The sequence below is a fragment of the Alternaria infectoria genome (assembly GCF_024043175.1).
Source record: "Alternaria infectoria strain BMP 0036 chromosome Unknown scaffold_2, whole genome shotgun sequence".
Lineage (NCBI taxonomy): Eukaryota > Fungi > Ascomycota > Dothideomycetes > Pleosporales > Pleosporaceae > Alternaria > Alternaria infectoria.
In genome coordinates this window covers 1,624,870-1,638,493 of record NW_026250691.1, presented here as the reverse complement: position 1 = coordinate 1,638,493, position 13,624 = coordinate 1,624,870, and the positions used below count along the sequence as shown (strand labels likewise).

The window sequence follows — 13,624 nt, the reverse complement described above, 5'->3', positions numbered from 1 at the left end:
TATTCGCATTACCGCCAAATCATTACGAGCCCCGGATACCCAGGCACATACCTAATTGCACGCGTACCAGCCTCTCGTCGACCGCACATCCTGCGTAGCTCGCCCCGTCTGCGCTCGCCCGTTTGTCGCGCCAATGCACGCGCTTTGACCGAACTTCAACTCCCCGAAACTCCCGTGACGCAGCAACTGGACTCATGACTACCGTCTTCGCGCGCCCACCGCTCCAATCGCTTCCTATGGCAACAAACCGACCCACGACGCGACGAAGGAGCGCAAGACAAGCCTTCGACGACGATGATGCGCCGGCGCCGACGACCAAACGAGCAAAGGCGGACGTGAATGGGACGAGCAAAAAGGCGACTGCTGCGCCAAAGAAGACAGCAAAGGCAGCTGCATACGACGAGGACGATGATGGCTTCCAATTTTCGCGTCGCACGTCGTCGCGAAGGACTACCAAGGCACAGGCTGTGCTGGCACCAGAACCAATACCCGAGGACGAACCAGCAACATTCGCGCGCGCTGCCGAAGCGCAACCGGCCAAATCTACTGCGCGGCGGAAGAAACAGTCAATCGCGGCAGCCGATCCGGAATCCTCAGACTCGGGAAAGCGTCGGCGTTCAGCGCGCATATCTGGTGACAGTAGGCAGCTGGAAGTGCGACCAAAGTCTACAGAACCTCCACCGGCGAAATCACGAACAAAGAAGACCGCGCCCGTAGAGAAGGAAAGGAAGAAGCAGATCACACCAGCTCCTGAAGCACAGCCAGAGCCTAAGAGCGCGTATGCAGGCGTGCAAACACCGACACACAACAAGATACAAGTCGCAAAGAAGCGCGATCCCAACGCTCAAAAGATCATGCTGCCCTTTGCGGACACCCCAGTTATTACGAGGAACAAAGAGATGCGGAAAGGCGGCAACAAAGATGGGTCGAGAAGGAGTAGCACAGGCTTGCGAGGGAGAAGGGCAAGCTCGCTGATTGACAGCGGCCAGTCGAATGGTGAGTCAAGCAATGATGCACAGGAGGGCTGGGCACAGGACCCTAACGGCATGGAAAAGCGCCCCCTGGGGATCGGTGGATACTAACACTTCCGCAGCGCTACCGCACTCAGAAGTCGAAGTTCGAGATTTCTACAAATATATCGAGCAGAGCCTACCCGAACCACGACGGATGAAGCAGCTCTTGACATGGTGCGGATCGCGAGCTTTACCAGCAAAACCATCAGGCGACGTGAAGAACGCGAATGCGATTATGGCTGGTATGTCCAAACGAAGCAGGGCGGACAAGACGAAGACTGACAGGAGCGCAGCGCGAGCTATTCAACAAGAACTCATAGACGATTTCGCAAGCAAACCCGAGCTTTCCGACTGGTTCAGCAGGGTATGGGGATCAATTCCATCGAGGCAAGAGCATGAGCTAATAGCTTTACAGGAAGAAGTAGCCCCACCACCTGTGGTTAAGAAGCCGAATCCTCAGAACGAGAAGAACAAAGCCACATTGGAGGAATTGGAGGAGGAAGTCAAGCGGTACGTCACAGAGTCCGCGTGTCCTATATTTGCTCCATGCTAACAGCGAAGCAGCCTCGAAGAAGAGAAAGCCGCATGGGAAGCCATTGCATCAGCTTCGAAAACCAAGCCCCCGCCACCCGCGCCCTCAATACCGACATCAACACCTACACTGTCCGAAATCGACACGTCTCTCCTCGATCCCGCCCAAGCCGCCATACTTTCCTCCCTCCAGTCATCACAAATACAACCACCAACGTCAGCATTCACATTCACTTCGCCTACAGCACTACAATCACATCTCACGTACCTCGCCGACTCGCTAGAACCGCACATCGACCTTTTCGCAGACGGCGTTCATAAGATCGAACAGTATCGCGCAACGGCCGAACGGGTAGCGGATCGCGTGCTGGGTACTGCGGCTAAGAGGTTGGAAGAGCGAGACCGGGAAGCGAAGGAAAGAGTGGGCACAGAAGGAATTGGAGTCGGCGATATATTGAGAGGCCTTGCTGGTGTACTTGGCGAGCACTAAGAATAACTTCGCTGCTGCAATCAATACCAAAGTTGCCGGCAGGAACGGGCAAGGATTGACAATCCGAACAGACACTCCTAGGAGGTCTTATGAGAATGATCTATGTGGCGCACTTTCTTTGACCCTTTTCACCTTGTTTTAGAGACACACACCATTGACGCATCTTCGCATGGTGTTTACGGGCTTGGGAACGGACTGGGAGGATACGATATACCCTTCTGTTTTCTTGACTCTTTCGTGTAAATGTTTTCGAGAAGGAATACCATCATACCCATTTTGAGCCACGCCAGGCAACTCATTCGATCAACGTAGTGCGCTCGAACATTCTTGAAATGTCATGACAGATCTCGTTCCCAGAACCTTAGATCCTGTTCATCTCTCTATGTGTCTCCTTCAGTCACTCTCACTCAGCTCTTGACACACCACACAGCCAGCCTCCCAATCTCATCTTCAAGCTTCAGCGCAAACCCCACCGAGATACGCAGGAACAGCAAGCGCTGCTCCAGATAACGAAGGACATCGAGACGGGTATCGACGAGCTGCTCTGGCGAGCGACCGAGCAATTGGGTCCACGCGACGTCAGAGAGGATAAGCTTACCGCTGCTGATCTGGCCGGTTTCGTCGAGGAGGGGACCGAGCTGCGAGAGTCGAGAATTGGTAAGAGAAGAGGATGTGGCGAACGGGGGATGCGAGGGGTAGATGTGACTTACTATCCTAGGATTGATTCTCAGCTCAACAAGCTTCTCACACTGCTTACACATGACCTGAGTGCTGTTGGCGAAGATGGGTATACCACAGCACTCATTACTCATGAGCATATTCCGTTTGAACGGCGTGACGATATTGAGTTCCGTGATGATGACGCTCAGGTACCCAGCGATAGTTTCTCTGGACCTTTTGCTCGACAGCGAGCGAGCGACATCATCAACATCCGCAAGTGTATACAGTGCTCTCACGGCTGCATTCTCGAAGCCCTCGACTACATCGTCGGCGATGGGGAACGGCGGGTTGACATGCTCTTTCTTCGTCAACCTTTGTGCTAGGGCTCTCAGTCGCCGCGCATCACCCATGTCGGGGTCGATGTCGACACGTGAGTTGCCGCTGATTGTGAGCTTGGCCATTTTGTCGATACGCCATCCAGGGTTTGAGATGAGGAGGACGGTTTCTGAGGGGACGAACAGGGAGGCTGAGTCGCACATGGAGGAGTATAGCGTGAGGAGGCCGTCGGATGTGTCGTCGAAGATGCCGAGTGTTATGAGTTCAGAGGTTGTGCTGTTGCGGTTTATGTCTGTTGGCAAGTTAGCCGTGAATCATAATCGAGGATATCGTAAAGAGGAAAGCCACGCACACTTCTTCCGCGCGCCAATACTCTTGACGCATACCAGTAGTTTCGGCTCTTCGATGTCATAACCGCCATCAGTAAATGTCTTCAGTGTCATCAACCCACTCAGCACTCTGTTGTCCCGCACACCATACGGTCTTTTGAACCTTGTCCCATCATCGCTATTCTCATGCACCATGACATGGCAGTGCCTCTCGCCTTCGGGGAATATCGTAGTGAACAGCGGCGCAGTATTCGGTGCCAGTGAGTTGTACTCTGAAGAGTTCGAGATATGCACCGTCCACACGCTGAGCAGCTGCCCGAGCTTGAGCTTGTAGTGGGTATTGTTATACCAAAGGCGGACGGTGAGTACTCCGGTGTCGTCTGCAAGTAGGATTTTGATGCAACCCTGGGCTGCTTTATGTGATTTGCTGGGTTTGGACTGGTCGTTGAAGTAGACGATACGGCCCATGAGGGTAAGGTTGCAAGGGCCAGGTTCAAGTGTGTCTAGGTCTGCTTCTTCGTAGTCGAGAGTGGGCTTCCGTACATTAGCGATGGGTTGAAGTTCATTGAGGGAGATACGTTACAGCCCATGTACCTGCCGTGGTCGCTCCTTCCGCAGTAGTGGATTGTACGTCCTCTGCTGTGAAGACATCACTGCTTTTCGTAGGCGAAGATGAGAAGTAAGACTGTATTGACGAAGACGCGGGCATTTTCTCGTTTGGCGCGAGTTGGAGGTATTGGTGTGGCAGTCTCTGAAGTAACTCATGAGGTGAGGATCGAAGCAGGAACGTTCCTGCTGTTTGCGTAAGTGCGACCCACGTTGGAACCACGACAAGGAAGTCGCACCATCCACACCACAATCGGCCATATCTGTTATGTGCACATGCGTAGGCAATGAAGCGTATGGCCTGATCACCACTATTAGCTCACCGAAAACCGACAATGTTGCATATGCGTGCGGATTTCGTAAACAGAATTTTATTGCTTTAAAGAAAGTAGTGAGTTGGTCAAATCAAATGGTGAGTGACATGTGCTTCAAGAGCTCATGCACCGTCTGCCAGCTGGCACCATCAACATGCATGCCCGCCATCAGTTCATCCAGAGACCTAAAAGAGCTTGTGCTCCAAGGTCATGTCGTTCTCTGGCTCAAGTCCGACGCAGGCGCGGAAGATGTTGGTGAGAGCCGCACGCTGCTTGGCAAGAGCATTGACAACAGGGGTGCCAGGAGGAGTGAGAGGAGCCTTGAGCATGTAGCTGAGGACACTGAGCACGCTGTGGAAGTTGTTGAACTTGCCATCGCTGCCTTCGGCAGTGTGGGCCTTCCACTGGACACGGGTCATCATCTCAGCGACCAGAACTAAATCGATAATCAGAGGCGAAGCCAGGAGAGAGTCCTCGCAAACGTTGAACAAGCTGATGGTCTGGTGGCCGTCGAGGAAGATCTCCGCGTAGTACTCGTCAAGAGCGCGCTTGTCGTCTCCAACAGCAGGCATGTACTTGATGACGACGCAGTGGTCGGGGTGTTCGCCTTCCTTGTACAGAACGTTATTGGCAGCGACCATGTCATCGACGACGTTGGACTTGGAGATCTCCTTGGAGCGGAACTGCTTCTGAGAGCTGAGGTTCATGCCGTCGTTGTTGCCCAAGTGGTTGTAGGAGGCAATCGAGGTGAGCTTAATACCGGCGCTGATCATGAAGTCGACGAGGGCCGACTTCATCTTGGTCTGACCCGACTTGAAGTCGTCACCGCCAATGAAGGCGTTGTGCTTCTCGGCGAGCTGGATAGCACCAGGAACGAACGTGTTCTGAGGGGAACCGTTGATGAAGGGAACACCCTCAAGAATGGAAGCCACAGCAAAGACAGTCGACGGGGAAACCTCTTCGTGACCAGATTCGATCGCTTTGAGCAGGTTGTCCGCCGTGTCGTTGACGCCCTCGACGATGTCGGCATAGCGCTCAGTGTTAGCAGTCCACTGCACAATGACCTTGTCGAGACCGTTGGCAGACTTGAAGTCACTACAATATCGTCAGTAAAGGTGGGTTTGATATGCATCGAGTCTCGGCTTACCGGATGTCCTTGCGGATCTGCTCAACATGGGCATTGGAAGCCTTGGTACCTTCGAGAACATTGTCGGCACGTTCCTCCTGGTTGGCAGCAATGAAGTCCGGGTAGTAGATGCTAGGAAGAGGCTTCATGGCGCTCATCTCCTTGCGAACAAGAGACTTGAGGGACGGTGACAGAACCTTGGCGCGGTCCATGGCCTCAGCGAGGTTCATCCCGCTGATGTCCCATCCGCCAACGACGAGGTCGTTGGGGTGGACCATAGGCAGGAGGTCATGGAATGGGATGTGAATCTCTTGACCAGTCTTGCTGTCGACACCGAGCTTGGTGGTTGATCCCATGATGACCGAACCATAGTAGTTAGCGCCACGCTTGCCCTCCTTGGTCTCCCAAACGAGGTTACGCTTGTTCGCGATGATGCCGGCCGTGACCGTAGTACCGTTGTTGCCGCCCCAGCCAACCAGCATAACACCAGTCTTGGGGATCTTGCGGTCGACCTTGAAGTCGTAGAGCGTCTCCTTGGGGATAGCTACATACTTGCCGTCGTCGTTCTTGGTAACGTCGGTGGTACGGTAAGTGTACTTTGACTTGATAGTATCCTCGGTGTATTCTACGTTAGGAGAGCTGACGACAAAGAGATCCTTGGGAGTTGCCTTCGCTTCGAACCCATTCGCGTGACCGACGGCCTCTTCTGCGTGTGGTGCCATGATGATTCAAGTTCTTGTTGAGTTGGTGAACTTAGTTGCGGAAGTCTAAATCCGACGCTGCCCCAGAGGGAGAAGTGCGTCGGCCGGCGAATGGGTTGTGGATCCTGTCAAGTGTAAGTAAAGGCGACCCCATGGGGTTATGGCGGGGCACATACGAGCTGAGGAGATTGGAAAACGTCTTGACAGCTGGGCAATGGCCCGGGGAAATCTGGGTGTGGTTGATAGAAGGGAGAGAGATTGTAAGCTTGACAGTGGGCTGCTGTTTACAATCGGTGGTGTGCGGTGGGGTGAGAAACGAGGGAGAGAAGTCGCGATATAAATGCCTCCCGTGTCCGGCTGACTTAGCAATAATCGTACGCAATCGCTCCCGCTTCCTGCCGGACAGCGTGTTCACCCACCGCTTCTTTGCCTGTACCTTCCATACTCCCCACTTTTCATGCTAATGTCTATCGCCGTAGCCGTCTTCGGGATGTGCAACACCAATGGCGCGTAGCCGTGGTATTCGCGATGCTCGCCTTGCCCCACTATTTCCCTCACTACCTCAACAAGCAGCAGCGACAACCGCAGTAGGGAAGGTGACGATGTAAGCGACGCGACGAGAGCGCTCTGTTGGCATTAAGCGAAGGCACATTGCATGGACAGCTGTCTCTGCATGCTCGAGTGTACCGCTGTGGGAACTGTTTAATTCCTCCTATGAGCTACGTACTGGACAGGTGTGTAGCTAGTGCTAGAGTACCTAGGTACGGGTACGGAGATACGGACCCCGCCATCACGTGCGCAACACTACAGAGAGGGGATCTCGGGAGCCGGGTGTCGATGTGTAAGAGTTTTCAGGCATATGGGAATTGGCCTGGCGCCAGAATGGCAAGCATGGCATTTGGACGGTGTCTGAGCCACGGACTGTTTCAAAGCACGGTGATGTCGTCAGTCAAGCACTGTGGTAGCACCCGATACGCTGTGTGCGTCAGACATGTTTACGGAACGAAAAAAAGGCACGCGACACAATCCGCAGCGTATTTTTGTGTGGAGTCTCGGCGATGCAAGACGGCTACTGTTGACAGATGACAGATGCTGCTTGCTGGCAAAGTGTCCATACGAGACCAGTGTTGACATTATTTTCTTGGTGTTATTAGCCGCGATGGCAAGCAACATGGGGGAGACCCTGGGGTCGGCTGGGAGAACGACGAATGCGGCAACCTGCATGGGAAGTTTGCTGATCGACAATCAGCCTCGCCGTTCGCCAAGGGAACCATGTTAGGCCACCATGCTGCATGCAGACGGAGACAGGCACGCAGGGAGATGGGTCTCCCCAGGGCAGCAGTTGGCGCAACGGCATGCGAGCAGTTCGAAACTTCCAGCACCTGCGACATGTCAAGCACTGTGTGTCGCGGGCCACGCCGACGTGAGAACATGGCTGATGGGAACATTGCGGACGAGAAACTGTTGACGTAGCGAAAGGGGCGCTTAGTTATGGATAATTTGTATCTGCAGCGTCGATCGACCAACGAGAACGATGCCGCGTGTGGCCAATCAAGCCCGAGAGTAATGTCCGGCCCTGGTGGCTTATACCAGCGCATGGGCAGCAGGCGACCAGAGCCTCAAGCCACCTGCTCGTCGCTGCAGGACTTGGCTATACACGGTGCACGCATCTGGCAAACGTTGTTGCCGCGATTTGCGACCTCCTGGAGCTTGCGAACTCTGTTGGTCTTGGGTCGCAACCGTGACATCGTCACTGCGACGGTGCTGGGTCCGAGACTTTACGCCAGCGACTATGGTTTCATCGCAGCCGGCCGCCTCTGGTGCGTGCAACTGACACGGAGAGGACCACACGATGTGCCCATGCCCAGGTAGCTAGGTACAGGCCGCCGTCCCGTGCACATGGCCATCGAATCATGGAGGCCGCCGTGCTCGACCACTGACGCCGCATCTCAGGGACGCGCGAGTTACGTGCAGGACACACAAAGACGCGCAGAAGGGGGCGCGTCGTCCCTTGCGACTGGCTGGCGATTGGGTGTTCATCTCTAATGCCGATCAGCCCTGTTGTGCTCAGCGGGCTGTGGGTGGCCGGCGCTCAGACGCGGTCATTATCTATCTCATGAGGATAATTCATTAGCATCAAATACCCAACATTGCGCGTGTCGATTGTGGGGCCCAGCAGCCTCTTAGACCGCAGGACGCAGCGAGGCTAGCCATTATCCCGCTGCCGTCCCTGGCTGCTAGCCACTTCAGAACGACGCCCGCATGTGCTTCCCCTGATTCAGCAAGGCCCACCCACACCGTTTCTGAGGATCCAACAACCCTGCACCTTTGTTTCTCGGCGCTCCCGCCCATCATCCGTCCTCGACCACCGCCGCATACCTTGCCTGCTCCCACCTCGTGCCACCATCTTCGAGATAGCCTTACGACGATATTCCGCTGGACGTGAACGGCCTTAATACTGAATGTCCAGGCACGAACCGCCTCGGACTCCCTCTCTGAACCAGCACCGCATACGCGCCCAACATGGAACGAATGAGCACGCTTCCGACTATCAAGTGTTCATCCTGCGCGGTGGACATTGACATCCTCCATTTAGCCGACCATGTCTGCGCTGCAGCACCCCCAGCGGGTGAGTACGCCACGAATGCACACTATAACACACACTCATCAGTTGCAGCAACGCCCGCTCCTGAGCCAATGTCGCCCACCTCGACCATCTCTATGGGTTCCCCGCCCTCTATACTGTCGCCCAAGATGAACCGCGCAGCAACCTTTGGCGGTCCCACGTTCAGCAACCGCTCGGAACGTCCAGCGCAATCGGGGCGCATGCCTCCCCCGCCCAGAATCGATTCAAATGCAGCGAGTAAGCATCCAGAAGAGTAAATCAATTTGAGTAGTAGACATTGTGCTGATCTGTTTAGACAAACCATTCCGGCCGCTGGAACCATCGCCAATGAGCAACCAAGTTGACTACAAGAGTCGATCCCCAGGTCTGGCGCCACCAAAGTCTCCTTTCAAGATGAACCGCAGTGTGACAACTCCGGTTGGGCGACCCATGGCACCCCCATCGCCCGATTACAGTTCCAACTTGGACTGCGCCTTTCCCCGATTTCCCTCCAAGAACGGTACTCCTAAGAGCGCTAAACCTCAACCACGAGAACGCCTGGAACCCTTCCAGCAAAACTATGCTCAACCAAGCCCTCTATTCGCACCCCTCAGCCCCCGGTTTGATGGTGGAGAGAACATCGCCAAGCGCATGAACAGCATTGCACCAGGACCCTTCGACGGAACGGCAGACCGAAGGCCGAGCACATCAAGCGCAGCAAGACCATTCGCGGAAGAAGGACCGGCGCTTGGGCATAGAAGGATGGGCACAAACGGCAGTATCGCCAGTAATAAGAGCGTGTCGAAACAGCGTACTTCCACAACATCGAATGCGTCGCGGAGTTCAGCACACTCCAATCGCAGCATAGGTCTTCCTGCTCGCCCGAAGCCGGGTATGGGTGGAGCCAATGCGCTGCCACCACTGCCATCCACGTCCGAACAGGCTGAGGGTATTGATGCTTTCCTAGACCGCTTGCAGAAGGAATCTACCAAGCCTTCCAGAGCTTCCCAAGAAAACCTTGCAAGGTCAATTCCGTCACGACCGAACAGCAGAGAGCGAAAAGAACCCCCACCAAGACCTAGGAGGCCTTCAGAAAAAGATCTACCGCCAGCAGACATGACCGATCTGGACCCCCCGGAGTTCATGTCTCTCTCAAACAACATGTTCCCTTCTCGCGGCTCAAGCCGAAGTGGCTCGGAAAGCGACATGCCACGAGGCCTTGCGCCAACGCATTCCTTACGTCCACCGCCACTAGCAGCTTCTGGGCTCGGTGATGCGCCCATGAACGCACTCCACACCCCTTCGGACTCTGGCTTCTCAGACGATTCATACGCCAGCTCGGGCTACCGCAGCATGACAAGCTCCAGATCAAGCCCCCCAGAGTCCGAGGCTGCGCACTCACGCCAGACTTCCAAGATCAGTCGTCCTGACAACATCGTCGAGGAGAATGTTGAGAGAAGCGCAAGCCCGGAGTCCTACGCCGAAGCACGGCCTGTTCGAGCGCCGAAGAGTTACATGCGGCCCGATGGGGCGGAGCCGTACCCAAGGTCGCTTTCACCGGGATATCGCCAGGACACGTTTCCGCCTGGAGGATATGCGAAATACCCTGAGTCGCCAATGGACCCCGCCATACAGATGGGCGCGTCAACACCGCGTGACACATTCGAAAGAGAGCCGGCAACACCCCAGGACCCGGCGCAAGTCAATGTAAGCCCACCAAGACGCATGGCCGAGCCTGAACCCCAGCAACAAGACGTGCGCCGACCTAAGGCTGCTAGCAAAGGCAACTGTCGTGGGTGCTCGGAGCCAATTGTTGGAAAGTCCGTGAAGGACTCTTCCGGCCGCCTTACGGGACGCTACCACAAGCATTGCTTCACGTGCAGAACGTGCGCTGATCCCTTCCCGACAGCGGAGTTCTATGTCTTCGAGAACTCGCCATATTGCGAACAGCACTACCACAAGCTCAACGGATCTTTGTGCAATGCCTGCAACCGGGGCATCGAAGGCCAATATCTCGAAACCGATTTGCGCCAGAAGTTTCACCCAAGATGTTTCACGTGCACGACCTGCCGCATCGTCCTCCGCGACGGCTACTTTGAAGTCGCTGGCCGGCGATACTGTGATCGACATGCGCAAAGCGCCGCAGCACCTCCGAGAAGTAACCTAGGCCCGGGCAATTACAGACCGCGAAACCTCCAGAAGCGCGGTACAAGGCTCATGATGATGGCGTGAACCATGCACCTCTCGCATAACCGTTGTCGTTGCTTCTTCTTGCTCATATTTTGCTTTTCATTTGTCACGTCCTTTAGCGATCTGGTTTTTGTTTGGGCCTTTTGCATGAATATTCACCCTCTTCATTCTTTCTGATACCCGGCCAGTCCGCTGTTACTTTACCATATGTTCTGCGTTATACCCCTTACTCTATACATTCGCTACATCTTATAATTGTCTTTTGTATCGATGTTGGATGGTGGTCAAGCACCGACTTTTGGGGTTGCTTTGGGTGGTGCTCGATATACCACCTTTTGTTGGAAGGTTTCAGTCGCTGGAAGACTGTTCTTACTTTGTTGATAACGAGGTCCGACTGCACGTGTACATATATGTAACATACTTAATGTTTACTGCTCACCATGGTGGGCTTATCAATATCGATTGAAGAATCATTTTGCGTTGCCTTGTTGGGTGATTCCTTGTCATTCCCGCGATGCACACAGCTAAACACTCAAGGTGTCCACATTGAGTGATTGGGCGTTCCCGCAAACGTGGTCAGGCTTGGAAGAACCGGCGAACCATCAGTCGGCATCAATCAAGGCTACTCCAATATCTGAATATTCATACTAGAACTGGAGTCGGGTGTTTGGTCCATCGATCGCAAGTGCTATAACGGTATCACCTTCAAGAATCGCCCGCTATCGCAATCTCGCCATTCCCTATCCTGTTCACGGCACCATCAATACCCTAAACGCCATTGCCCTTGAAGAGCACAAAATCATGAAGATTGAATCAGTTAGAGAGGTATATAAACCATGTCCGCTATGCGCTCCATTGGTTCCTACATAACTACCACTGCAACTTCTACCACCACCCAGCTACAGCATCCACTACAATACTAGTAACAGCACCCTACAACTTATTCAAGCAATAACCATCAGTTACACAAACACCATGTGCGACATCGACCAACCTCTGTTCAGTGAACAGATTCCTCGTCTTCCGAACTCAAGCAAGGGTCCCGAGCCCAACCCTCCTGACACCCCACCTCCAACACCTCCGGGCGGATATAAATGTGTAAGTACCCAGAATGTAAAAAGACGTTCATCATACAGAAGCTAACATTCATACAAGAACCTTGGTCCGGCGCCTCCAAAGCCTCTGGGGCCACCTTCCGGTCTTCCATCATCGCCCTACAGGCAACGAGAAGACTTTGTGCTTCCAGAGCCGTCTGTAAGGATCGCTTTCCGAGAAACCGATGAGCAAGTGAACTGACTGTTGTCTCAAGGACGCTAAGACTGGTTACACACCTCCTTCTTCGCCAGCACCGCCGCCTAATACGCCCGAAAAGAGACGAGGAGACCTTCCTCTACCAGAGCCCTCTGTGAGTACTATCTTTCGAGAATCTAATCCTGTAGTTGAGCTGACCGTTTTGTCAAGGACGCTAAAACTGGCACCACACCACCACCGAGGCCCAAGACTCCACCAAACACACCCGTGAAGCATTCCGCGGTTTTTAGTTCCAACACTCCTGGTCCATCTTCTGGCATGATCTATGTCATGGCTTGCGCTTAAATGCCGAAGTCCAGTGTTCGACTGAGGATCATGAGTGAACGGAAGAGGGGGAACGGCCTAGCTATGGCTATGAACAGTGATTGCGCATGATGATCATTGGCAGCTCTGCAGTACATGTTTGGACTCTATAGCTCCCAATGATAAACTAAATCCTTTGACATATCAATGATTGCCTTACAACAATGCCAGCAGCTGATATCACCTATACTCACTTCGTAGCAATGACCACCCACTGACTAGCTCTCATCCACACTTCTTCGTGCCCTCTTGCTCCAAAAGATGCTTCACCAGAAGCTCAACCGCCTCCTCCCATCTTTCTCCATCTGTCTCCGCCCATCCACCTATGCCACCCAAATATGCCCAAGATTTCTCCGCCCAGTCTCTCAAATCGCTAGTCTTTGCCCATGCCTCACTTTTCTCTACCCTCATGTTTGTTCGCGAGAAACCTGCCTCCAACACCACTTTCTGGATCTGCTGACCGTCTTTCCAAAGTATAGGCGGTGCGGGGTACGGTTTCTCTGGACGGAGGGCTTGATGCACGAGTGCGAAGGGCGGGAGCCAGGTGACGTCTTCCCAGCAGTTTACTACTGCGGTGCCGCCGGGTTGGAGTGTGCGGTAGATTTCCTTGGCGCCGTCGAGACCAGCGGAACTGGTGAAGAAGATGCCGATGTTGTTGATAGAGTGTGTGAAGTGTTCGTCTGGAAACGACAGGTTCTCCGACTTCTGATTCGATACCTCGATGGGCCAGGAGTTCTTCTGCACGTCTGATTGGAGTGCGTCGAGGAAGACTTGGTCGATGTCTGTGGCGTGGATCTTGAGACCTGAGGGTTTGTTTGTGGAGAGAATCTTCCGAGAGACTGTACCGGCTCCACAAGCGTTGTCGTGGATGATGGCATTCGGAGGTATGGGCGGAAGGAGCGAGAGGTTGTGTGCTGCGAACTGGGAAGTCACGGCACCGCCTGTAGCCTCGTACACATCGACCTTGCGTTGGCCTTCAAGCAGGTCGGCGACTTGCTTTGGTTGATGTGTGGAACTGGAAGTCATAATGATAGCTTTTGAGGTTTTTGTCAATGTATGTTTAGGTAGGTAGGGTTTGATGTGCTGAGCATACAGCAAGACGGCTGCCT

General features: G+C 54.0%; 5 protein-coding genes across 5 annotated transcripts; 2 read left to right on the top strand and 3 right to left on the bottom strand.

Moving 5' to 3' along the window:
• Window positions 1-236: 236 nt before the first annotated feature.
• J4E92_001997 (uncharacterized protein) lies at window positions 237-2,034 on the top strand (the record flags this gene model as incomplete). Its single annotated transcript, XM_051493403.1, has 5 exons — window positions 237-925; window positions 1,056-1,255; window positions 1,307-1,377; window positions 1,429-1,523; window positions 1,578-2,034. 5 exons carry the CDS (start codon window positions 237-239, stop codon window positions 2,032-2,034), a joined length of 1,512 nt encoding a protein of 503 aa, XP_051356634.1.
• Window positions 2,035-2,441: 407 nt separating this feature from the next.
• J4E92_001996 (uncharacterized protein) lies at window positions 2,442-3,827 on the bottom strand (the record flags this gene model as incomplete). Its single annotated transcript, XM_051493402.1, has 3 exons — window positions 2,442-2,672; window positions 2,745-3,322; window positions 3,383-3,827. 3 exons carry the CDS (start codon window positions 3,825-3,827, stop codon window positions 2,442-2,444), a joined length of 1,254 nt encoding a protein of 417 aa, XP_051356633.1.
• Window positions 3,828-4,464: 637 nt separating this feature from the next.
• On the bottom strand, window positions 4,465-6,127 carry J4E92_001995 (uncharacterized protein; the record flags this gene model as incomplete). Its single annotated transcript, XM_051493401.1, has 2 exons — window positions 4,465-5,374; window positions 5,427-6,127. 2 exons carry the CDS (start codon window positions 6,125-6,127, stop codon window positions 4,465-4,467), a joined length of 1,611 nt encoding a protein of 536 aa, XP_051356632.1.
• Window positions 6,128-8,629: 2,502 nt separating this feature from the next.
• Window positions 8,630-10,943, top strand: J4E92_001994 (uncharacterized protein; the record flags this gene model as incomplete). Its single annotated transcript, XM_051493400.1, has 3 exons — window positions 8,630-8,735; window positions 8,784-8,969; window positions 9,028-10,943. The coding sequence occupies 3 exons, from the start codon at window positions 8,630-8,632 to the stop codon at window positions 10,941-10,943; spliced, it is 2,208 nt and encodes a 735-aa protein (XP_051356631.1).
• A 1,797-nt stretch (window positions 10,944-12,740) lies between these two features.
• Window positions 12,741-13,541, bottom strand: J4E92_001993 (uncharacterized protein; the record flags this gene model as incomplete). Its single annotated transcript, XM_051493399.1, has 1 exon — window positions 12,741-13,541. The coding sequence occupies one exon, from the start codon at window positions 13,539-13,541 to the stop codon at window positions 12,741-12,743; it is 801 nt and encodes a 266-aa protein (XP_051356630.1).
• Between the last annotated feature and the right edge of the window lie 83 nt (window positions 13,542-13,624).